General features: G+C 47.1%; 1 protein-coding gene and 1 long non-coding RNA gene across 2 annotated transcripts; both read left to right on the top strand.

The window, feature by feature from the left end:
* Positions 1–214: 214 nt before the first annotated feature.
* Positions 215–17,901, top strand: ZBTB7B (zinc finger and BTB domain containing 7B). The gene is made up of 3 exons (XM_082275062.1): positions 215–283; positions 11,829–12,883; positions 17,181–17,901. Exons 2-3 carry the CDS (start codon positions 11,835–11,837, stop codon positions 17,578–17,580), a joined length of 1,449 nt encoding a protein of 482 aa, XP_082131188.1. The 5' UTR covers positions 215–283; positions 11,829–11,834; the 3' UTR covers positions 17,581–17,901.
* A 680-nt stretch (positions 17,902–18,581) lies between these two features.
* Positions 18,582–19,257, top strand: LOC309543122. The gene is made up of 2 exons (XR_014224749.1): positions 18,582–18,629; positions 18,749–19,257. It is a non-coding gene; the product is annotated as an uncharacterized lncRNA (long non-coding RNA).
* The last annotated feature ends 5,286 nt before the right edge of the window (positions 19,258–24,543 follow it).

Raw genomic sequence — 24,543 nt, 5'->3', positions numbered from 1 at the left:
ATTCCTCTTCCCCTCCACCCCCTCTCACCCCAACTTCAAAGGGGGCGCAGTGCTTTCTCCCCTAACACTTCTGGGAAGTTTACTCGTGGGCGGCATTTTCACCAAACAAAAGAAATTTGCCTTCGAGTTCTGATTGTCATTTTTTGTTTTGTTTTTTTAGAACGGGTGGAATTTTTTTTTTGGGGTTTAAATGTGTCGTTTGTTTTGTTGGCAGCGATCGGCCGGGACGATCTGACTTGCGAAGGCTCGAGACTGGGACCGGAGGACGAGGCTCGCCCCGAAGGTTAGTGAAACCAATAGGAGGGTTTTATAAAAGGGTGGTTTCTATTCCGTGATGAGATTGGGTGGGACCATGGATGGTGAGTTCGGGGACCTTTACCTGTGGAGGGTCCTCCATTGTTTCTTACCTGAGTTTCCTCATGTAGACTTTGAGGCGATATTTGGTGTCCTAGGCCATGTATGGCCCACAGACCCAGACCACCATTTTGTAAGAGGCGGTGGGACCTGAGCGTTGTATTTGCTGTGCTGTTACTTTCGTTTCCTTTGTATGAGGCTTTGCTATCCATTTATAGTTTCATGTCGCCTTCCGTCTTTAGAGAAAATGGTGGTTTGAATGGCCCCAGATTTCTGGAAATCTAGGAGATCGAGGGGGTCTCACATTTTTGTAAGCTAATTATATAACCATAGCTTCTTATAGCTTAGCAGTTGGTGGCCTCAAATTTCTGGGGTCTTTTGACTCTGAAAGTGAAGGCCACCTGGGTCCTGTATAATAGGGTCTCCTAATTGGAGGAAGTGGTCTCTGTTTCTGTAACATGTGGTGTTCTAGAAGTGATGGTCTTGCAGCTGTGGAGGTGGTGGTCTCAGTGTCTGTATGAATTGGATTTGGGATTCTGTGGGTGGTGGTCTTGATGTCTTTAAGGGGGGCTCTGCTAATTCTGGAGTTGATGGTTTGAGAAACCTACCTCAGGTGGTCTTGTGATTTAAGAACATGTGGTTTTAGTATCTGTACAAAGTAGTCTTGTGACTCGGGAGGTGGTGGTCTTCGGGCCTGTATGAAGTGGTCTTGTGACTTGGGAGGTGGTGGTCTCAATTCCTATATAAAATAGTCTTGTGACTCTGGAGGTTGTGGTCTCAGTTCCTTTTATGAAGTGAGCTTGTAGTTCAGAAGGTGGTGGTCCCAGTTCCTTTATAAAGTGATCTTGTATGGTGGTCCCAGTTCCTTTTATAAAGTGATCTTGTAATTCAGAAGGTGATGGTCTTAGTTCCCGGATGAAGTGGTCTTGTGACTCTGAAAGTTGTGGTCTTGTGACTCGGGAGGTGGTGGTCTCAGTTCCCATATTAAAATGGTTTTGTGACTCTGGAAGAGGGAGGTGGTCTTTGTTCCTTCATAAAGTGGTCTTTTAATTCTGGAGGTGGTCATCTCAGTTCCAGTCTAAAGTTGTCTTGTGACTCTCGAACTAGTGGTCTCAGTTCCTGTATGAAGTGACCTTAAATGGTAGTTTTAGTGCTGTATGAAGTGATTCTGGACTTGGTCATCTCATTTCCTGTATGAAGTGGTCTTGCGATGTGGAAAGAGGTGGTGTCCATTCCTGTATGAAGTGGTCTTGTAATTCTGGAGGTGGTGGTTTCAGTTCCTTTTATGAAATCCTCTTGTGGCTCTGGAAGAGATGGTCTCGTGATTTTTGAGGCAGTGTTCTAAGTTCCTGTATAAAGTGGTCTTCTGACTCAAGGAGGTGGTGGTCTCAGTTCCTGTATAACGTAGTCTTGTGACTCGAGGAGGTGGTGGTCTCAGTTTCTGTATGAAGTTGTCTTGTGACTCGAGGAGGTGGTGGTCTCAGTTCCTGTATGAAGTGGTTTTGTCATTCAGGAGGTGGTCTCAGTTCCTCTATGAAGTGGTCTTGTAATTCAGAAGGGGGCCTTGTGTCTTGAGAAATGGTAGTTTCAGTTCTGTATGAAGTGACTCTGGAGGTGGTCGTTTCAGTTTCTGTATGAAGTGGTTTTGCGACTCAGGAAGAGTGATTTGGTGGTCTCAGTTCCTATATGATGTGTCCTTGTGCCTTGAGAAGTGGTGGTTTCAGTTCCTGTATGAAGTGGTCTTGTGACTCGGGAGGAGGTGGTATCTATTCCTATATGAAGTGGTCTTGGGACTTAGAAGAGGGTGGTCTCAGTTCCTGCATGAAGTGGTCTTGTGACATGGAAGGTATTATCATTCAGGTGGCCTCTGGTGTCCCTAAAATGTGGTCCCTTTAATTATTGGTCTGGTAGCTGTCTACGATGTGGTTTCTGGGGGTTCTGAGTTTGCTGTTGGGTGGTGGTTTGTTAGGATGCTGAAAGACCAACTATACAGATCCCATGTTTGCCAGACAACCGCCATGGCATTCCCTTATCTGGACCCCTGTAAAGGGTTCCTCCCTTTGCTTATACAGTTTGTGACATCATTCGTTACAGAAATGTTATCTTAATTACTGGATTGTTTTTTTTCCTTTTACAAGGCTGCAGATGCAGTACAGTGATCGAGGTGTAATAATCCTTCCTATCACTACCCAGTTCCTGTCTGATGTATGGATCCAGTAATATTTGAATCAGATGGTCCTAGTAGATCTGGTGTTTTATAATGTAGTTGTAGTATGTTACACAATGTTTTTATATGAATGTACAGTACGTGTAAAATATATGATAAAATAAAGTGATCCCTCTCTGGCCCACTGCCTCAGAGTGGTCCCTCTCTGGCCCACTGCCTCAGAGTGGTCTCTCTCTGGCCCACTGCCTCAGAGTGGTCTCTCTCTGGCCCACTGCCTCAGAGTGGTCTCTCTCTGGCCCACTGCCTCAGAGTGGTCTCTCTCTGGCCCACTGCCTCAGAGTGGTCTCTCTCTGGCCCACTGCCTCAGAGTGGTCCCTCTCTGGCCCACTGCCTCAGAGTGGTCCCTCTCTGGCCCACTGCCTCAGAGTGGTCCCTCTCTGGCCCACTGCCTCAGAGTGGTCTCTCTCTGGCCCACTGCCTCAGAGTGGTCTCTCTCTGGCCCACTGCCTCAGAGTGGTCCCTCTCTGGCCCACTGCCTCAGAGTGGTCTCTCTCTGGCCCACTGCCTCAGAGTGGTCTCTCTCTGGCCCACTGCCTCAGAGTGGTCTCTCTCTGGCCCACTGCCTCAGAGTGGTCTCTCTCTGGCCACCTGCCTCAGAGTGGTCCCTCTCTGGCCACCTGCCTCAGAGTGGTCCCTCTCTGGCCAATTGCATAATTGTTGTAAAATCCAAAGACGATTGTACAAGCAGATTGTAATTTGTTCAGTTTAACATTATTTCACAGAACTTCCTTCTAATTAGTTATAAAAGCAACAGTGTCTTCTTGTAACACACAGAGAAGGTGACAAGCTGCTGTATTTTCCCCCATTATCACATCCTGTGACATGCTACAACCGCATTGTAAAACGCCGGATCTATTAGGAACATCTGGTAGTAATATTACTAGATCTAGAAACACTAAAGCATCAGATAGAAACTGAATAGTAATACACTAACCGAGGTGTAATAATTGTATCTGCTGTCAAAGAAACCCAAACCGTAACATTTCAGGAACAGTGTCACCAACTACAAGAAAGTGATCCCTCTCTGGCCATCCACCTCCAAGTGATCCCTCTCTGCCCACTGCATCAAAGTGATCACTGCATCAAAATGATCCCTCTCTGGCCGCTGTGTCAAAGTGATTCCTACCTGCCACCTGCCTCAGAGTGATCCCGTAGCTGGCCACCTGCCTCAGAGTGATCCCGTAGCTGGCCACCTGCCTCAGAGTGATCCCGTAGCTGGCCACCTGCCTCAGAGTGATCCCGTAGCTGGCCACCTGCCTCAGAGTGATCCCGTAGCTGGCCACCTGCCTCAGAGTGATCCCTCAGCTGGCCACCTGCCTCAGAGTGATCCCTCAGCTGGCCACTTGCCTCAGAGTGATCCCTCAGCTGGCCACTTGCCTCAGAGTGATCCCTCAGCTGGCCACTTGCCTGAGTGATCCCTCAGCTGGCCACTTGCCTCAGAGTGATCCCTCAGCTGGCCACTTGCCTCAGAGTGATCCCTCAGCTGGCCACCTGCCTCAGAGTGATCCCTCAGCTGGCCACCTGCCTCAGAGTGATCCCTCAGCTGGCCACCTGCCTCAGAGTGATCCCTCAGCTGGCCACCTGCCTCAAGAGTGATCCCGTAGCTGGCCACCTGCCTCAAGAGTGATCCCGTAGCTGGCCACCTGCCTCAAGAGTGATCCCGTAGCTGGCCACCTGCCTCAAGAGTGATCCCGTAGCTGGCCACCTGCCTCAAGAGTGATCCCGTAGCTGGCCACCTGCCTCAAGAGTGATCCCGTAGCTGGCCACCTGCCTCAAGAGTGATCCCGTAGCTGGCCACCTGCCTCAAGAGTGATCCCGTAGCTGGCCACCTGCCTCAAGAGTGATCCCGTAGCTGGCCACCTGCCTCAAGAGTGATCCCGTAGCTGGCCACCTGCCTCAAGAGTGATCCCGTAGCTGGCCACCTGCCTCAAGAGTGATCCCGTAGCTGGCCACCTGCCTCAAGAGTGATCCCGTAGCTGGCCACCTGCCTCAAGAGTGATCCCGTAGCTGGCCACCTGCCTCAAGAGTGATCCCGTAGCTGGCCACCTGCCTCAAGAGTGATCCCGTAGCTGGCCACCTGCCTCAAGAGTGATCCCGTAGCTGGCCACCTGCCTCAAGAGTGATCCCGTAGCTGGCCACCTGCCTCAAGAGTGATCCCGTAGCTGGCCCACTGCCTCAAGAGTGATCCCGTAGCTGGCCCACTGCCTCAAAAGTGATCCCTCTCTGGCCACCTGCCTCAAAAGTGATCCCTCTCTGGCCACATCGTGCTGTAGAGCATTTTCTGTCTGTGACACCCCCAGCACACAAGGAGGAAGCATCTTATCTGTGACTTTCCACTCCCTGCTCTGGTCTTATATTACACCGAGCCTGACAATGTCACCTCCACGTGTCTCCTTCAGGGGGCAGCCTTTCCTGCTCCCTTCCTAGGCTTTGTATCCTATTTATGGAGGGAATATTTGCTCCTAAGACAGGTCCTCTCTACACTGGGGAGGTATGGCTGCCTGTCCAGGATAATGGACGTGTCTGGTATATGGAAGGCAATGAATGCCAGGCGGTGTGCCACCAGTGGGTGGCAGTCGGTAAAGGTTGTTGACTTGAACCGCTGTGACCGGTGTAACCAGTTCATTGTCGGTGTGATCAGGACCATTCCAGACATTTTATACAGCCCCCCTCCCCCCGGCACTGCAAGGCTGTGATCCACAGAGCTGACCCTTCATTCATCGGTGTTCCCTTTGTGGCGTGTCACACCGTGCCTGGTACAACAGGTCCGTCCTGTCCCCCTCTCTGCTCTGTGACAAGGAGGGGCCCTCCATTCCTCAGCAGGGAGGGGTCCCTCATTGCTGGCTCGGGAGGGGCTGTGATAATTGGAACAAGACACCTGCTGACGGCTCCTGCCAGGTAACTAGGCGGGTGAAGTCTTCCCTCCGAAGCAACCTGATCCTCCATACGCCGAGCTGCCTGACTTCAACTGCTGTCTGTGGCCCCCGCTTTCCTGTCCAGAGACCCCCCTCCCTTTCCTGTGAGTGACACCTGACACCAACTATACACCTGACACCTCTTATACACCCCAAAACCTGAAACCCCCTATACACCCCAACACCTGACACTCCCTATACACCTCAACACCTCTACCCTCCGTCTGCTGAGCTGCCTGACACCAACTGCTGTCAGTGGCCCCTGCTTTCCTGTCCAGAGACCCCCCTTCCCCCCTCCGTGTGAGTGACACCTGACACCCCCAATATACCCCGCATACACCTAACACCCCCTATACACCCAACACCTGATCCTCCGCCCGCTGAGCTGCCTGACACCAACTGCTGTCTGTCTTCAGTGGCCCCCGCTTTCCTGTCCAGAGACCCCCCCCCCCTCCGTGTGAGCGACACCTGACACCCCTATAACACCTCACATCCCCCTATACACCCCAACACCTGAAACCCCTATAACACTTGACACCCCCTATACACCCAAACACCTGACACCCCCTATACACCCAACACCCCCTATACACCTGACACCTCTATATACCCCAACACCTGATCCTCCGTCCACCGAGCTGCCTGACACCAACTGCTGTCTGTATCTTCAATGGCCCCCGCTTTCCTGTCCAGAGACCCCCCCCCCCTCCGTGTGAGCGACACCGGACGCCCCCTATACACCCTGACTCCCCTATAACACCTGACACCCCTATAAAACCTGACACCCCCTATACACCCCAACACCTGACATCCCCTATACACCCCAACACCCCTATAAAACCTGACACCCCCTATACACCCCAATAAAACCTGACACCCCCTATACACCCCAACACCTGACGCCACTATACACCCCACCTAGGGGCAGAAGCATTTCCTATATGTCAGGATATGGGTGTATCTGTCTGTCCACAACCAATATATGTGATCAGTTCTGCAGATTATTCCATCGCTGGCTGTTCTAGAGATCTGCAGAACATCACCCCCCCCCCCCCCCCCATCTACCCCCAGCACACATATCAGTGCAGTGAGGATATCATCAGCTACAAAGGCGGAGGCGGCAAACTTCTCATACAACTTTATCTACTGACAAATCTGATCTTCCTGTCTCCTCCATCTCTGACTCTTCACCCCCCCTCCCCCTCCCTGTATAATATATCCTATATCTGCATGGCACTCTGTATAATATATCTTATATCTGGGGAGCGGTGATGTCACTCTGTATAATATATCTGGGGAGCGGTGATGTCACTCTGTATAATATATATGGGGAGCGGTGATGTCACTCTGTATAATATATCTTATATCTGGAGAGCGGTGATGTCACTCTGTATAATATATCTTATATCTGGAGAGCAGTGATGTCACTCTGTATAATATATCTTATATCTGGAGAGTAGTGATGTCACTCTGTATAATATATCTTATATCTGGAGAGTAGTGATGTCACTCTGTATAATATATCTTATATCTGGAGAGCGGTGATGTCACTCTGTATAATATATCTTATATCTGGAGAGTGGTGATGTCACTCTGTATAATATATCTTATATCTGGAGAGTGGTGATGTCACTCCTGTATAATATATCTTATATCTGGAGAGTGGTGATGTCACTCCTGTATAATATATCTTATATCTGGAGAGCGGTGATGTCACTCTGTATAATATATCTTATATCTGGAGAGCGGTGATGTCACTCTGTATAATATATCTTATATCTGGAGAGCGGTGATGTCACTCTGTATAATATATCTTATATCTGGAGAGCGGTGATGTCACTCTGTATAATATATCTTATATCTGGAGAGCGGTGATGTCACTCTGTATAATATATCTTATATCTGGAGAGCGGTGATGTCACTCCTGTATAATATATCTTATATCTGGAGAGCGGTGATGTCACTCCTGTATAATATATCTTATATCTGGAGAGCGGTGATGTCACTCTGTATAATATATCTTATATCTGGAGAGCGGTGATGTCACTCTGTATAATATATCTTATATCTGGAGAGCGGTGATGTCACTCCTGTATAATATATCTTATATCTGGAGAGCGGTGATGTCACTCCTGTATAATATATCTTATATCTGGAGAGTGGTGATGTCACTCATTATAATATATCTTATATCTGGAGAGCGGTGATGTCACTCTGTATAATATATCTTATATCTGGAGAGCAGTGATGTCACTCTGTATAATATATCTTATATCTGGAGAGTGGTGATGTCACTCCTGTATAATATATCTTATATCTGGAGAGCTGTGATGTCACTCCTGTATAATATATCTTATATCTGGAGAGTGGTGATGTCACTCTGTATAATATATCTTATATCTGGAGAGCGGTGATGTCACTCCTGTATAATATATCTTATATCTGGAGAGTGGTGATGTCACTCTGTATAATATATCTTATATCTGGAGAGTGGTGATGTCACTCCTGTATAATATATCTTATATCTGGAGAGTGGTGATGTCACTCTGTATAATATATCTTATATCTGGAGAGCGGTGATGTCACTCCTGTATAATATATCTTATATCTGGAGAGTGGTGATGTCACTCCTGTATAATATATCTTATATCTGGAGAGCGGTGATGTCACTCTGTATAATATATCATATATCTGGAGAGCGGTGATGTCACTCTGTATAATATATCTTATATCTGGAGAGCGGTGATGTCACTCTGTATAATATATCTTATATCTGGAGAGCGGTGATGTCACTCTGTATAATATATCTTATATCTGGAGAGCGGTGATGTCACTCTGTATAATATATCTTATATCTGGAGAGCGGTGATGTCACTCTGTATAATATATCTTATATCTGGAGAGCGGTGATGTCACTCTGTATAATATATCTTATATCTGGAGAGCGGTGATGTCACTCCTGTATAATATATCTTATATCTGGAGAGCGGTGATGTCACTCCTGTATAATATATCTTATATCTGGAGAGCGGTGATGTCACTCTGTATAATATATCTTATATCTGGAGAGCTGTGATGTCACTCCTGTATAATATATCTTATATCTGGAGAGTGGTGATGTCACTCTGTATAATATATCTTATATCTGGAGAGCGGTGATGTCACTCCTGTATAATATATCTTATATCTGGAGAGTGGTGATGTCACTCTGTATAATATATCTTATATCTGGAGAGTGGTGATGTCACTCCTGTATAATATATCTTATATCTGGAGAGTGGTGATGTCACTCTGTATAATATATCTTATATCTGGAGAGTGGTGATGTCACTCCTGTATAATATATCTTATATCTGGAGAGCGGTGATGTCACTCCTGTATAATATATCTTATATCTGGAGAGTGGTGATGTCACTCCTGTATAATATATCTTATATCTGGAGAGCGGTGATGTCACTCTGTATAATATATCTTATATCTGGAGAGCGGTGATGTCACTCCTGTATAATATATCTTATATCTGGAGAGCGGTGATGTCACTCTGTATAATATATCTTATATCTGGAGAGCGGTGATGTCACTCTGTATAATATATCTTATATCTGGAGAGCAGTGATGTCACTCCTGTATAATATATCTTATATCTGGAGAGTGGTGATGTCACTCCTGTATAATATATCTTATATCTGGAGAGTGGTGATGTCACTCTGTATAATATATCTTATATCTGGAGAGTGGTGATGTCACTCCTGTATAATATATCTTATATCTGGAGAGCGGTGATGTCACTCCTGTATAATATATCTTATATCTGGAGAGCGGTGATGTCACTCTGTATAATATATCTTATATCTGGAGAGCGGTGATGTCACTCTGTATAATATATCTTATATCTGGAGAGCAGTGATGTCACTCCTGTATAATATATCTTATATCTGGAGAGTGGTGATGTCACTCTGTATAATATATCTTATATCTGGAGAGTGGTGATGTCACTCCTGTATAATATATCTTATATCTGGAGAGCGGTGATGTCACTCCTGTATAATATATCTTATATCTGGAGAGTGGTGATGTCACTCTGTATAATATATCTTATATCTGGAGAGTGGTGATGTCACTCCTGTATAATATATCTTATATCTGGAGAGCGGTGATGTCACTCCTGTATAATATATCTTATATCTGGAGAGCGGTGATGTCACTCTGTATAATATATCTTATATCTGGAGAGCGGTGATGTCACTCTGTATAATATATCTTATATCTGGAGAGCAGTGATGTCACTCCTGTATAATATATCTTATATCTGGAGAGTGGTGATGTCACTCTGTATAATATATCTTATATCTGGAGAGTGGTGATGTCACTCCTGTATAATATATCTTATATCTGGAGAGTGGTGATGTCACTCCTGTATAATATATCTTATATCTGGAGAGCAGTGATGTCACTCCTGTATAATATATCTTATATCTGGAGAGTGGTGATGTCACTCTGTATAATATATCTTATATCTGGGGAGCGGTGATGTCACTCTGTATAATATATCTTATATCTGGGGAGCGGTGATGTCACTCCTGTATAATATATCTTATATCTGGAGAGTGGTGATGTCACTCTGTATAATATATCTTATATCTGGAGAGCAGTGATGTCACTCTGTATAATATATCTTATATCTGGAGAGCGGTGATGTCACTCTGTATAATATATCTTATATCTGGAGAGTGGTGATGTCACTCTGTATAATATATCTGGAGAGTGGTGATGTCACTCCTGTATAATATATCTTATATCTGGAGAGCGGTGATGTCACTCCTGTATAATATATCTTATATCTGGAGAGTGGTGATGTCACTCCTGTATAATATATCTTATATCTGGAGAGCGGTGATGTCACTCTGTATAATATATCTTATATCTGGAGAGCGGTGATGTCACTCCTGTATAATATATCTTATATCTGGAGAGCGGTGATGTCACTCTGTATAATATATCTTATATCTGGAGAGCGGTGATGTCACTCTGTATAATATATCTTATATCTGGAGAGCAGTGATGTCACTCCTGTATAATATATCTTATATCTGGAGAGTGGTGATGTCACTCCTGTATAATATATCTTATATCTGGAGAGTGGTGATGTCACTCTGTATAATATATCTTATATCTGGAGAGTGGTGATGTCACTCCTGTATAATATATCTTATATCTGGAGAGCGGTGATGTCACTCCTGTATAATATATCTTATATCTGGAGAGCGGTGATGTCACTCTGTATAATATATCTTATATCTGGAGAGCGGTGATGTCACTCTGTATAATATATCTTATATCTGGAGAGCAGTGATGTCACTCCTGTATAATATATCTTATATCTGGAGAGTGGTGATGTCACTCTGTATAATATATCTTATATCTGGAGAGTGGTGATGTCACTCCTGTATAATATATCTTATATCTGGAGAGCGGTGATGTCACTCCTGTATAATATATCTTATATCTGGAGAGCGGTGATGTCACTCCTGTATAATATATCTTATATCTGGAGAGCGGTGATGTCACTCTGTATAATATATCTTATATCTGGAGAGTGGTGATGTCACTCCTGTATAATATATCTTATATCTGGAGAGCAGTGATGTCACTCCTGTATAATATATCTTATATCTGGAGAGCAGTGATGTCACTCCTGTATAATATATCTTATATCTGGAGAGTGGTGATGTCACTCCTGTATAATATATCTTATATCTGGAGAGTGGTGATGTCACTCATTATAATATATCTTATATCTGGAGAGTGGTGATGTCACTCTGTATAATATATCTTATATCTGGAGAACGGTGATGTCACTCTGTATAATATATCTTATATCTGGAGAGTGGTGATGTCACTCCTGTATAATATATCTTATATCTGGAGAGCGGTGATGTCACTCCTGTATAATATATCTTATATCTGGAGAGTGGTGATGTCACTCTGTATACTATATCTGGGGAGCGGTGATGTCACTCTGTATAATATATCTTATATCTGGGGAGCGGTGATGTCACTCTGTATAATATATCTTATATCTGGAGAGTGGTGATGTCACTCTGTATAATATATCTTATATCTGGAGAGTGGTGATGTCACTCTGTATAATATATCTTATATCTGGAGAGCGGTGATGTCACTCTGTATAATATATCTTATATCTGGAGAGTGGTGATGTCACTCTGTATAATATATCTGGAGAGCGGTGATGTCACTCTGTAGAATATATCTGGAGGGCGGTGATGTCACTCCTGTATAATATACTAATACTCTATATTTGGTTCCTCCAGGTGGTGATGGCGACCTCAGAAGACGAGTTGATCGGGATCCCGTTCCCAGAACACAGCAGCGATCTTCTGAGCTGCCTGAATGAGCAGCGTCACCGTGGCGTGCTGTGTGACATCACCATCAAGACGCAAGGATTGGAGTACCGCACCCATCGTGCCGTGCTGGCCGCCTGCAGCCAATATTTCCGCAAGCTCTTCACCGGGGTGCCGCCCACTAAGTCGTCCCGCGACGTCTGCCAGCTGGACTTTCTCAAACCCGACGCTCTGGGGGCGCTCCTAGACTTTGCCTATACCGCCACGCTCACCATCAGCAATGCAAACATGCGGGACGTGCTGCGCGCCGCGCGCCTCCTGGAGATCCCGTGCGTGGTGGAGGCCTGTGTGGAAATTCTACGATGTAACGGAGGTCGGGAGGAAATGGGAGGAGATGCCGAAGATCTGGAGGGCTTCCTGCGGGCGCGGCAATATCTAGAGTGTTACGGCATGCAAGAGAACGGAGAAGATGCCACGCCCCCTCCAGAGGCCGAAAGCTCTTTACTGCTTTCCATGCCAGTGCCGCAGAAACCGGTACAACTTATCCCTCGAAAAGGCCGAAGGAAGTTCCTGCAGGTGAACCCGAGCCAGAGGCCGCAGAACGGCAGCCCGTATATCGTGGACGATGACTCCACGGAAAGGGCGGAGAGCCCCGCCGAAGCTCCATCACCGGCAGAATTACAAATAGGCGACGGCGGCCTCAACTACGAGCGCTTTACGCCAAATAACGGGCTGGGGGGCCAGCATATGTTTGTGCCCCCTTCTCCACCGGATGAAATCTTGTCAGACGAAGAGCCCACCGACATGACCTTCCTGGGGTCCATGGACTCCGAGCACCCGGAACTCACGGCCTCTTCCCTGGACGGCACCGACAAGCTTGTAAGGAAACGGCGATCGCAGATGCCACAGGAATGTCCCGTCTGCCACAAGATCATTCACGGAGCTGGAAAACTACCCCGCCACATGCGCACCCACACCGGAGAGAAACCCTTCGTGTGTCAGGTCTGCGGAGTGAGATTCACAAGGTGAGCTCCACAGAACGATTCTATACCTATGTCTGCTCCCACGGGGGCCAATCAGAAGGCTCATTCCTGAGCTACGTGTGTCAGGTATACCGGGGGCAGGCACAGGCATGTCCCCCCCCCCCCACCCGGTGCCCAGTGATCTCAGAGGTGGCACACACACAGATTATTAGTTTAGTCAATCGAATCTCTCTGCGGCCTTCATTATCTCTCCCCTCAGCCTCCGGGCCAACCAGCTCTCCTCTACATCTCTGAATTATAGGTCAGTGTGGATGGATCTCACAAGGTTCTCTGCAGCTCGAGCTGCTAAGTATCACCTGCTGATGTGGGACATGAGGGGCAGTTGCTAATTTTCAGACTCTACAGGTTGGCGGGGCTGTAAGACCATCCCTGATCTGCTGCTTACCTTTTTACCTCACTTTCTCCTTCTCCCTTTTTCTCCTTTGCCTTTCCTTTTCTCCTTCTCCCTTTCCTTTACTCCTTCTTCTCCCTTTTTTCTCCTTCCGCCTTTCCTTTTCTCCTTCGCCCTAGCATTTCTCCTCCCCTTTTTACCTTCCCCCTCCCATTTCTCCTCCCTTTTTCTCCTTCTGCCTTTCCTTTTCTTCTCCCTTTTTCTCCTTCCGCCTTTCCTTTTCTCCTTCCCCCTCCCATTTCTCCTCCCTTTTTCACCTTCCTCCCTCCCATTTCTCCCTTTTTACTCTTTCCGCCTTTCCTTTTCTCCTCCCCCACCTCCCATTTCTCCTCCCTTTTTTCTCCTTCTCCCTCCCATTTCTCCTTTGTCCCTTTTTTCTCCTTCGCCTTTCCTTTTCTCCTTCTCCCTTTCCTTTACTCCTTCTTCTCCCTTTTTTCTCCTTCCGCCTTTCCTTTTCTCCTTCGCCCTAGCATTTCTCCTCCCCTTTTTACCTTCCCCCTCCCATTTCTCCTCCCTTTTTCTCCTTCTGCCTTTCCTTTTCTTCTCCCTTTTTTCTCCTTCTCCCTTTTTCTCCTTCCGCCTTTCCTTTTCTCCTTCCCCCTCCCATTTCTCCTCCCTTTTTCACCTTCCTCCCTCCCATTTCTCCCTTTTTACTCTTTCCGCCTTTCCTTTTCTCCTCCCCCACCTCCCATTTCTCCTCCCTTTTTTCTCCTTCTCCCTCCCATTTCTCGTTTGTCCCTTTTTTCTCCTTCGCCTTTCCTTTTCTCATTCCCCTCCTATTTCTCCTTTCCTTTTTCTTTTTTCCCCCTCCCTTTTCTCCTTCCCCTTTCTTTTTCTCCTTCTCTTTTCCTTTTCTTCTCCTTTTCTTCTTTGCCTTCCAATTTCTGCTTCGCTCTCCTTTTTATCTTTCCCCCTTCTTTTTTCCCGTCTCCTCCTTTTCTTATTCGCCCTCCAATTTCTCCTTCATCCTCCTTTTTTCTTCTTCTCTTTTGCCCTCTTTTTCTTCTTCTCCTTTGCCCTCCTTTTTTTTTTTCTTCTTCTCCTTTGCCCTCCTTTTTTTTTTCTTCTTCTCTTTTGCCCTCCCTTTTTCTCCTTCTTCTCTTTTGCCCTCCCTTTTTCTCCTTCTTCTCTTCTGCCCTCCCTTTTTCTCCTTCTTCTCTTTTGCCCTTCCCTTTCTCCTTCTCTTTCGCCCTTCTTTTTCTCCTTTGCCCTCCTTTCTCTGCTTTTCCTTTTGCCTTCCTTTTTCTCCTTCGTCCTCCTCCTTTTTTTCTGCTTCTCATTTGCTCTACTTTTTTTTTTTTTTTTTTGCCCTTTGCCCTTCTATTTTTCCTTCTTTTTATCTACTTTCCTCTTATCTCCCACTTCCTCATAGTCTCTTCTCTCCTATTTCTCTCCCCTCTAATAATAAAAAGGATTTTTGAGCTCACCAAAATATCCTTTTCTTTGAGTTTATTTAAGGATACAGCTTGATAGAATTTTGGCTTCCTAGGTTATGGACACTATAGAGAACCGGCCCCCCTGAGGATATAACCCCTCCCCCCACACCTCACATCTGCTCAACTGTAGCAAGCAGTCCAAAGAGAATTTGATCGCTTATGAGTTGTATAGTGTATGTGTTGGAGAGCCGATAACCCTCAAATCCACACAGGGGACATCTACATTGATCACTAATGCAGCCCCAACAGTGCCCATTAGTGTGGCCCCATCGGTGCCCCGTGGGTGGTGCCTCATCAGCTCACATCAGTGAATGTGAAAAAATAACTTATTTAGAAAATTCTATACCAGAAGATAGACTTTTTTTTTTTCAAACGTTTCGGTCTTTTTTTCATTTAGCAAAAAATAAAACCCACAGTGGTGATTAAATACCACCAAAAGAAAGCTCTATCGGTCTTAAAAAAAAAAAAAAAGATAAAAATGTCCTATGGGTACAGGGTTGCATGACTGCACAATTGTCATTCAAAGTGCGACAGCGCTGAAAGCTACAAACTGGCCTGGGCAGGAAGGGGGGGGGGGGGAGTGCCTGGTATTGAAGGAGTAGAGCTAAGTTTACTTTTTTTTTTCTCTCTAAAATCCAGCTTCCCTATGTAGCCGTATACCATAAATGTTCCTTTGTTGCAGAAAAGAAAAGGCTTTCTATGTATTTCAGGACAGGCCTTACCTCAGCTCCCAGCTTGTCCTATAGAAAAGTTCATGACTTCCTGGTATGCGAGATTTAGGACATGAAAACTATAAAGACACAGGAAGTAATGAGCATCTGCCCTCATTGGCACACACCCTGCACATGCCCTCCCCCTCCAGGGGATTGCTCTCACCCAACTCTGCACTCAGATGTTGCACCTCTGTACTCCCATACAGACATGCAAGCAGCCCAGCTTGTCCTATAGAAAAGTTCATGACTTCCTGGTATGCAAGATTTAGGACATGAAGACACAGGAAGTAATGAGCATCTGACCTCATTGGCGCACACCCTGCACATGCCCTCCCCCTCCAGGGGATTGCTCTCATCCAACTCTGCACATGTTGCACCTCTGTACTTCCATACAGACATGCAAGCAGTAGTATTGAAAACAGAAGTGTGTCCCTGGAGGTCAGTAAAGATCACCATACACTATACAATCTGATTGTACAATCTCCTTTACATCTACCATCAACTGGGGCAGGGGCCTTCCAGATTGGATAGAGAGGTGTGTCGTCCTATTTATATAGTTTTGGTGAATCCCTGTTTTCTCTGTTGTCCATTGAGGCACACAGCTTGATGATAATTAACCCCTGCCTCTTTAGGGGGTTTAGGATGTTGGGAGGCGGGGCGGGGTTTATGGTCATGTTGCTGCCGTGATTGGCTGTCACATGATTGGAAAGCTCCTGACCTCAAGTAGTAACCTGGAGCTTTCCATTAGCTGCCGGTAACTGTGTTATGAGCGCACACTCTGGGCACAGTGGTATTTGCACCGATTCACGCAAATATGCGACCCCCTCGGTGGATGTCAGGAGGCAGGGTGGGGTATATGATCGTGTGACCGCCGTGATTGGCTGTCACATGATTGGAAAGCTCCTGATTGCAAGTAGTGACCAAGAGCTTTCCGTTAGCTGCGCGCACTCTCGGCATGGTTGAATTTGAACCAATTCACGCAAATATGTGGCCCCTCAGTAGATGTCGGGAGACAGGGGGGGGGGTTTATGATCGTGTGACTGCTGTGATTGGATGTCACATGATTGGAAAGCTCCCAATCGCAAGTAGTGACCGGGAGCTTTCCGTTAGCTGCCGGTAACTGGGTTGGGAGCGCACACTCTCGGCATGGTTGAATTTGCACCAATTCACAGAAATATGTGGCCCCTCGGCAACAAAGACCCACCCACGATCTGCGGCAAAGACCCACCCACGAGAGGCCGCATATTTGTGTGAATTTGTGCGACTACTGCTGTGCCAAGAGTGCACGCTAACGGAAAGCTCCCGGTCGCTACTTTCAATCGGGAGCTTTCCGATCACGTAACATCCATTCACGGCGGTCACATGATCATAAATCCCGCCCTGCCTTCCGACATCCTAAAACCCTTAAAGGGGCAGGAGGCGCTGGCTCCCAAGGGATTAAGGAACCTTTGGACCGAGGGGTGGGCACATCAAAGCAAACTAAGCAGAACAGGGTGGGTGTGAGGGGGTTTTAGCTTAATGGGGGCGGGACTTAAGCTTTCTTGTAGCTAGTGTCCATTTCTCCAGTAGGTGGCAGTATAACTTAGGTTGGTTCACTGGGTGCCCTGCTGATCTGATTCTGGAATTCAGATGAAGGTACCATCCAGGAGTTATGTTTTGCTTCCTGTTTAGTGTTTCCCCCCCAATCCTAACGGCTGCCATGTCTTTTTCTCTTTCTCTTCCCCACCCCCCCCCCCCAGGAATGACAAGCTGAAGATCCACATGCGTAAACACACAGGGGAACGCCCTTACTGCTGCGAGCACTGCAGCGCCCGCTTCCTGCACAGCTACGACCTGAAGAATCACATGCACCTTCACACCGGAGACCGCCCCTACGAGTGCACGCTCTGCCACAAGGCCTTCGCCAAGGAGGACCACCTCCAGCGCCACATGAAAGGGCAGAACTGCCTGGAGGTGCGCACCCGCCGGCGACGCAAAGAAGACCCCCCGGCTCCGCGCATCATCCCGACCCCCGGCCTCGACCTTACCAACGGCAAGATGGATGACCTCCGCCTCTCCATGCTGCGCTACTGGAGCCTTCCTCAACCGCACTCAGGAGGGGGCAGCCCTGAGGGGCCTTTGGTACTGGACCCTTCGTAGCACTTTGGTGATGGTAAACGCCCTCCCCCTCCCTCAACCCCTCCGCAGCGGGTGGGGGGGGGGGATTTCCAGAAGAGAAGAAAATTTTTAGTTTAATCCGCAGCACTTGTGCTAACCCACCACAGACATCCTCGTTGTCCCCTAAAAAAATATTTGATGTACCTTCTTTCCTCAGCCGTTCCTGCGCCCCCCCTCCCCCCGCAACCCCATCCCCCCCGTCACAATCCCCGAAAACGTGGATGGACTGACTGCTGCAAGTCCGACCGATCCTGGCTGGACTCTAAAAGGGACGGGGGCGGGGAAACAGAGAAACTTTGACAAGGAGGGAGGGCAAGGGGAGGGGGCTTGAGGAGACAAAAAGAGGGGGGTCCAGTTCCGAAACCTCAGGGATCATTCAATGTGGTGTATCTTTCCAGATTGGCTTCTCTAGAGCTAGAATAAGATATTGATAATCGCTATTTTTTATTGAATGAGATATATATATATATAATATATACTGTCTGTATATAGAGAGAAAATGCACAGGTATATATATATATATAAATATATATATATAATAAGGAATATATAATAAGAATTTAAATTGCATAGAGATAAGACAGAGAGCAATAATTTGTTTTGTGAGCTGTTTGGGTGACGCTGCAATGGCGGAACGTGGGGGGGGGGGTATGTGATGGGAGGAATTGGTGCCCCCCCCAACTTGTTCCTTGCTTCATGATGGGGCATGTGGGGGAGGGGATCAGATGGAAGAATTAGCACGCCCACCCCCCCACACTCGTTCCTTGCTTTATGGTGCTGTGCCTTCTCTGACTGTACGAGTGTCTTGTTAGCAACCCGCAATGCGCAAATCCTACCGTCATTACTCCATTATAACCAATATCGCTTTGCTGCAATAAAAAGGTTAAAAATGTAAAAAAAATTTGGGGGGGGGGGGGGCGCTCTGCTCTCTTCTACCTGGATGGGCCTCTATTCCGTGGGGGGGGGGCAATGCTTTTAATAGCCCACCTTCCTGAGCGAAAAAGGTGTGTAATAAAGGCCTATGCCACCTGGTGGCGCCCCACCGCTTTCCCAGGCACTGAAGGTGTGTAATAAAAACCTCTGCCAACAGGTGGCACCCCACTGCTTTTCCGGGTAATGAAGGTGTGTCATTAAGGCCTCTGGCACATAGGGGGCGCCCCACCACTTTCCCAGGCAATGAAGGTGTGTAATGAAGGCCTTTGCAACCTGGTGGCACCCCACCACCTTCCTGGTCAATGAAGGTGTGTAATAAAGGCCTCCACCACCTGGTGGAACCCCCACCACCTTCCTGGGCAATGAAGGTGTGTAATAAAGAGCTCTAATACATGGTGGCACCCCACCATCTTCCTGGGTATTGAAGGTGTGTAATAAAGAGCTCTAATACATGGTGGCACCCCACCATCTTCCTGGGTATTGAAGGTGTGTAATAAAGGCCTATGCCACTTGGTGGTGCCCCACCTTAATGGGCGATAAATGTGTGTAGCAAAGGCTTCTGCCACCCTGGGTGGCACCACCATCTTCCTGGGTAATAAGTGGGTGTAGTAAAGGATTCTGCCACTTGGTGGCGCCCAAACTACCTTTCTGGGCGATAAATGTGTGTAATAAAAGCTTCTGCCACCTGGGGGTGCCCCATCATCTTAATGGGTGATAAATGTGTGTGTGGTTAAGGCTTGGTGCCCCACCACCTTCCTGGGTGATAAATGTGTGTAGCAAAGGCTTCTGCCTCCCAGAGGCACCCCACCACCTTCCTGGGAGATAAGTGGGTGTAGTAAATGCCTTTGCCACTTGGTGTCGCCCGACCACCTTCCTAGGCGATAAGTTGGTGTAGTAAATGCTCCTGCCACCAGGGGGTGTCCTACCACCTTCCTAGAAGATAAACTTGCATACTAAAGGCTTCTGCTACCTGGGGGCGCCCCAGATGTTGCCCAACGTCCATTTTTGGGGGGGGGGGGGGGGCTTGCTTTGTTCCTGCATGAACTGTGCGGGGTCAGTACGAAGCAGACAGGCGCGCTGTTTTGGAGGGTGTTGGGTAACGGGTGATGATTGGTTGTATTTGGTGATTTCATGTTTTAATACAATTTTTCGATTATTAAGCCATTGACGCCCTTAAACTGGAGCCCCTCCCCCCTTATTTGTCCTATAAATTATTTTATTCTTTCCTGTGATTGGGTAGTTTGGATCGCCAGTTTTAGACGGTGAATAGAATGGAGGTTGGTAAGGGCAGGACCCTGTGTGCGTTGTGGCCGCGGCCTTTTTTTTTGGGTGGCATTCTGGGTAATAAACGTTAGGAGGCACGGGCTCCCGTGTAGCGTGCTGGAGCCGATTTTTCTGTTTGTACTTTAAATTATTATTATTGAATGTTACTTTGTTTCTATTTTTTTTTGCGGAGGATCGGGGTACGGGGGGACACATTACTGCACAATGCCGAGTCTGTCTGATGTCCAGCCGGGATGGACGGGATGACTGGGTCACCCTTATATCCCCTGAAAGACCACCCCCACAGAGCTGAGAGACCACCCCCACAGAGCTGAGGGACCGCCCCCACTGAGCTGTTTAAGGGAAAATCCCTCCTTTCTCTGGGGACGCTTTGGGCGGTACCTCAGACACAACTGATAAAAGCACTTTTGTAGGTTTTAGAGGGGGAACCCCACCCCTTATTATCTCAGTCTGGGCTGGTTACTAGCACCTTTGGCTCTCAGGGGCCCCCAGTGATGAATTCTCTGTAGATGTTGCAAAGAGTGACTTGCTCCTTTTTTTATTTTATTTTTCCTGAATCTTCGCTTGAGAATGCAGCAAAAGTGAGACTCTTGTGCCAGCAGGAGATTAGAACCTGAGGACCAAGAGATCTCACCACTGGAGTCCCTGGTTGCCACCTATAAGTGAAACGCAGACGCCTTAACTGTGCCCTTTAATGGCGCAGTCGAGGGGGGGTAATGTCCAGTTGCCCCAGGCGGGGCAGATAACAGACTTCTATCCATTCCTGTGTCAGTAATGTGTCTCCTGACTCATTAAATAATTATTTAATTGTCATTGTTTTGGACCAAGAACCTTCTGGAAGAGTCTCCTCCTTCCAGCGAAATGCGTTGTTTTGTACACCCCCCCCCCATCCCACCTCTGTACAGTTTAAAGATAATAAGGACCGGAGGGGGTTAATATGACAAAGTTGTAGCACTCCGGAAAGTTCCTAACGACCTCCTCCTTCCGATATTCCTTGTCACCCCTTTTGGGGTCAACGCGGCTCCGAAGGGCCGATTTCCTGCTTCTGAAGGGTTTGCACTCTCTCACACCATGTACCGATGGCACTACGAGGGCCGGTCTCTGAGGAACGCTCATTCTTGGATGAGGAGACATCATTCAGATTGTGATAAGAGTTGGGAGGGGGGGGGTCTGTTCTTGCCAATGACGGCTGCTAACTTCACTCAAACTAGGCCCTGTTTTTAAAAATAAATGTTCAAACACGCCAAGTTCAAATAACTGAATGCTACCAGTCACCAACAAACACTAGAGGGAATAAAGAGAAGAGCTGGCTACACTCTGATGACATCAGCAATGGCAAAGCTTTATTGTTCTAGACAAGAACACATAATGTCTGCCCAAACCTTATTCACTGAGGAGGTTCTTGGTGGACCTTTTGTGATCTTGTCCAGAAAAGTAAAGCTTTACTTATTAGTAAGCCCTATCTGGATTAAACGCAGCAGTGAGGAGGGTCTGGATGGACCTTTTCTGATTCTGTCTAGAACAGTAAAGATTTGCTATGACTAAGCCTTTTCTGGACGAAACATGTAAGTTGAGGAGGGTCTGAGTGGACCTTTTGTGATCTTGTCCAGAAAAGTAAAGCTTTGCTATAACTAAGCCATATCTGGATGAAACATGTCGATTTGAGGAGAGTCTGGGTGGACCCTCTGTGACTTTATCCACGACAGTAATGCTCTGCTATGACTAAGCTCTATCTGGATGAAATGTGTCAGTTGAGGAGCGTCTGGGTGGACCTTTTGGGACCTTGTCCAGAAAAGTAAAGCTTTATTTATGAGTAAGCCCTATCTGGAGTAAACGCAGCAGTGAGGAGGGTTTGGATGGCCCTTTTCTAATCCTGTCTAGAACAGTAAAGTTTTGCTATGACTAAGCCTTTTCTGGACGAAACGTGTAAGTTGGAGGGTCTGAGTGGACCTTTTTGTGATTTTGTCCAGAACAGTAAAGCTTTACTTATTAGTAAGCCCTATCTGGATTAAACACAGCAGTGAGGAGGGTCTGGATGGACCTTTTCTGATCTTGTCCAGAACAGTAATGCTTTGCTATAACTAAGCCATATCTGGATGAAACATTTCAGTTGAGGAGAGTCTGGCTGGAACTTTTGTGACCTTATCCAGTACAGTAATGCTTTGCTATGTCTAAGCCCTATCTGGATGAAATGTGTCAGTTGAGTAGCGTCAGGGTGGACCTTTTGTGACCTTGTCCAGTACAGTAATGCTTTGCTATGTCTAAGCCCTATCTGGATGAAATGTGTCAGTTGAGTAGCGTCAGGGTGGACCTTTTGTGACCTTGTCCAGAAAAGTAAAGCTTTACTTATGAGTAAGCCCTATCTGGATGGATGAATGTGTCAGTTGAAGAAGGTCTGGGTGGACCTTTTGTGATCTTATCCAGAACAGAAAAGCTTTACTTATGAGTAAGCCCTATCTGGATTAAACTCAGCAGTGAGGAGGGTTTAGATGGCCCTTTTCTAATCCTGTCTAGAACAGTAAAGTTTTGCTATGACTAAGCCTTTTCTGGACGAAACGTGTAAGTTGAGAAGGGTCTGAGTGAACCTTTTGTAATTTTGTCCAGAACAGTAAAGCTTTGCTATGACTAAGCCCTTTCTGCAGGAAATGCATCCGTTGAGGAGGTTCTAGACAGACATTTTGATTTTGTCTGGAATAATAAAGCTTTGCCAAAACTAAGCCATTTCTGGATAATATGCATTAGCTGAGGAGGTTCTTGGTGGACCTTTTTGTGATCTTTTTTCAGGACTATGAAGCTTTACTAAGATGAAGCCCATTCTGGGCTGAAATGAATCAGTGAAGGTCTGTGTGGCCTTTTTGTGAACTTGTCTGGAATAATAAAGTTTTGTTATTGATGATTTGGTCAGAGCACCGCCGGGCTCTTCTGCTTGTTCTCAGTAGAACATGGAGCGCAATAGGCAGCTGCCTGACCTGAACTAAAAATCTGCAGATAGAGGTCACATTCATGACCGGAAAGGGCGGTTCTCTCCTCCTTCCATGGTGATGGAGTTGGGATTCGCCAGTCTGGGTGTTTTCTCTGCAACAAGTGAAACTTTATTTTTAAAATAAACAATGATTCGCCCAGAGTCACCATGAGACTACGTGATTGGACAATCCACCATATTTTACTCAACAGCATGTGCATAACTGCGAGCGGTAAAAAAAAAAGGCACGTCCTTCCCTGACTGACTTGACTCTTCGACGCATTTCATCCACGAAATGGTCTTTGTCATAGAGAAGCATGCTTCCTGCATATAAAACCTACACTGGGTACGGCGTGATAACCCCAAAAATCTCTGATGTATTGAGACTCATCCAAAAATGTTTAGCGTGGGAAGATTTTGCCCTGCCGTTCTAGGCGGAGTATACGGTGTGACGGAGGGCGGTGCAGTATATAGCATACAGCTGATAATATCACACTATATAATTCTATATGATATATCCTCACACCAGGCTTTTCTACTTCTGTGTTTTTCTTTATTTTTTTAACCACCCCGCCGCTCGTTTGTTCGGTATTGAATGGCGTAGGATGCTGAGGAGGGGGGGGGGGAGGACCCCCTGCGTTTGTGGTCCTCTGATCTGCACTGCAAGGAGGCCAGACCATCATGTTTGGGGTCTACATTGTGTAGAGGCTGGACCCCCTGATGTTCGAGGCCCTCAAAGCTGTATTGTGTAGAGGTTGGACCCTGCCTTTGGGGGTTCTTCACTCTGCATCGTGTAGAGGCCGGATCATCACATCTGGAGGTTCTTCAAGCTGCATTGTGACGTGGTTGGATCACCACGTTTGGGGCCCCCCCAAGCTGCATTGTGTAGAGGCTGGACCCAAAATTTCGGGGTTCTTCACTCTACATCACATAGAGACAGTACCATCACATCTGGGGTCCTCCAAGCTGCACTGTATAGAACCTGGACTCCAATGTTTGTGGTCCTTTGAGCTACATTATGTAGAGGCTGAACCTCGTGTTTGGGGTTCTCCAGACTACACTGTGTAAATTCCAGACTATCAAGTCTAGGGGTCCTTTTAAGCTGCATTGTGTTGAAGTTGGGTGCTGCCATTGGGGGTTCTTCACTCTGCATCGTGTAGAGGCCAGACCATCACGTCCTGGGGTTCTTCAAGGTGCATTGTGTAGAGGCTGGACCCCCACATGTTTGGGCCCTCCAAGCTACATTGTGTAGAGATCGGACCCTGCCATTGATGGTTCTTCACTCTGCATCATGTAGAGGCCGGACCATCACTTCTTGGGGTTCTTCAAGATGCATTGTGCAGAGGCCGGAACCCCCCACATGTCGGGGGCCCTGCATTGTGTAGAGGTTTGACCATAATGTCTGGGATTTACCAGGCTGCACAGTGTATAAGCTAGACCCACAGATGTTTGGGGTTCTCCAAGCTGCATTGTGTAGGGGCTGAACCCCAGATGTTCCGGGTTCTCCAAGCTGCATTGTGTAGGGGCTGGACCCCAGATGTTCCGGGTTCTCCAAGCTGCATTGTGTAGGGGCTGAACCCCAGATGTTCCGGGTTCTCCAAGCTGCATTGTGTAGGGGCTGAACCCCAGATGTTCCGGGTTCTCCAAGCTGCATTGTGTAGGGGCTGGACCCCAGATGTTCAAGGTCCTCCAAGCTGCATTGTGTAGAGGTCGGACCCTGCATTCAGGGCCCTCCAAGCTGCATTGTGTAGAGGCTGGACCCTGCA

The sequence above is a fragment of the Pelophylax lessonae genome (assembly GCF_965119305.1).
Source record: "Pelophylax lessonae genome assembly, chromosome: 13".
NCBI lineage: Eukaryota > Metazoa > Chordata > Amphibia > Anura > Ranidae > Pelophylax > Pelophylax lessonae.
Note: the sequence above shows the minus strand (reverse complement) of the source record. Positions and strands in the feature narration are given on the sequence as shown.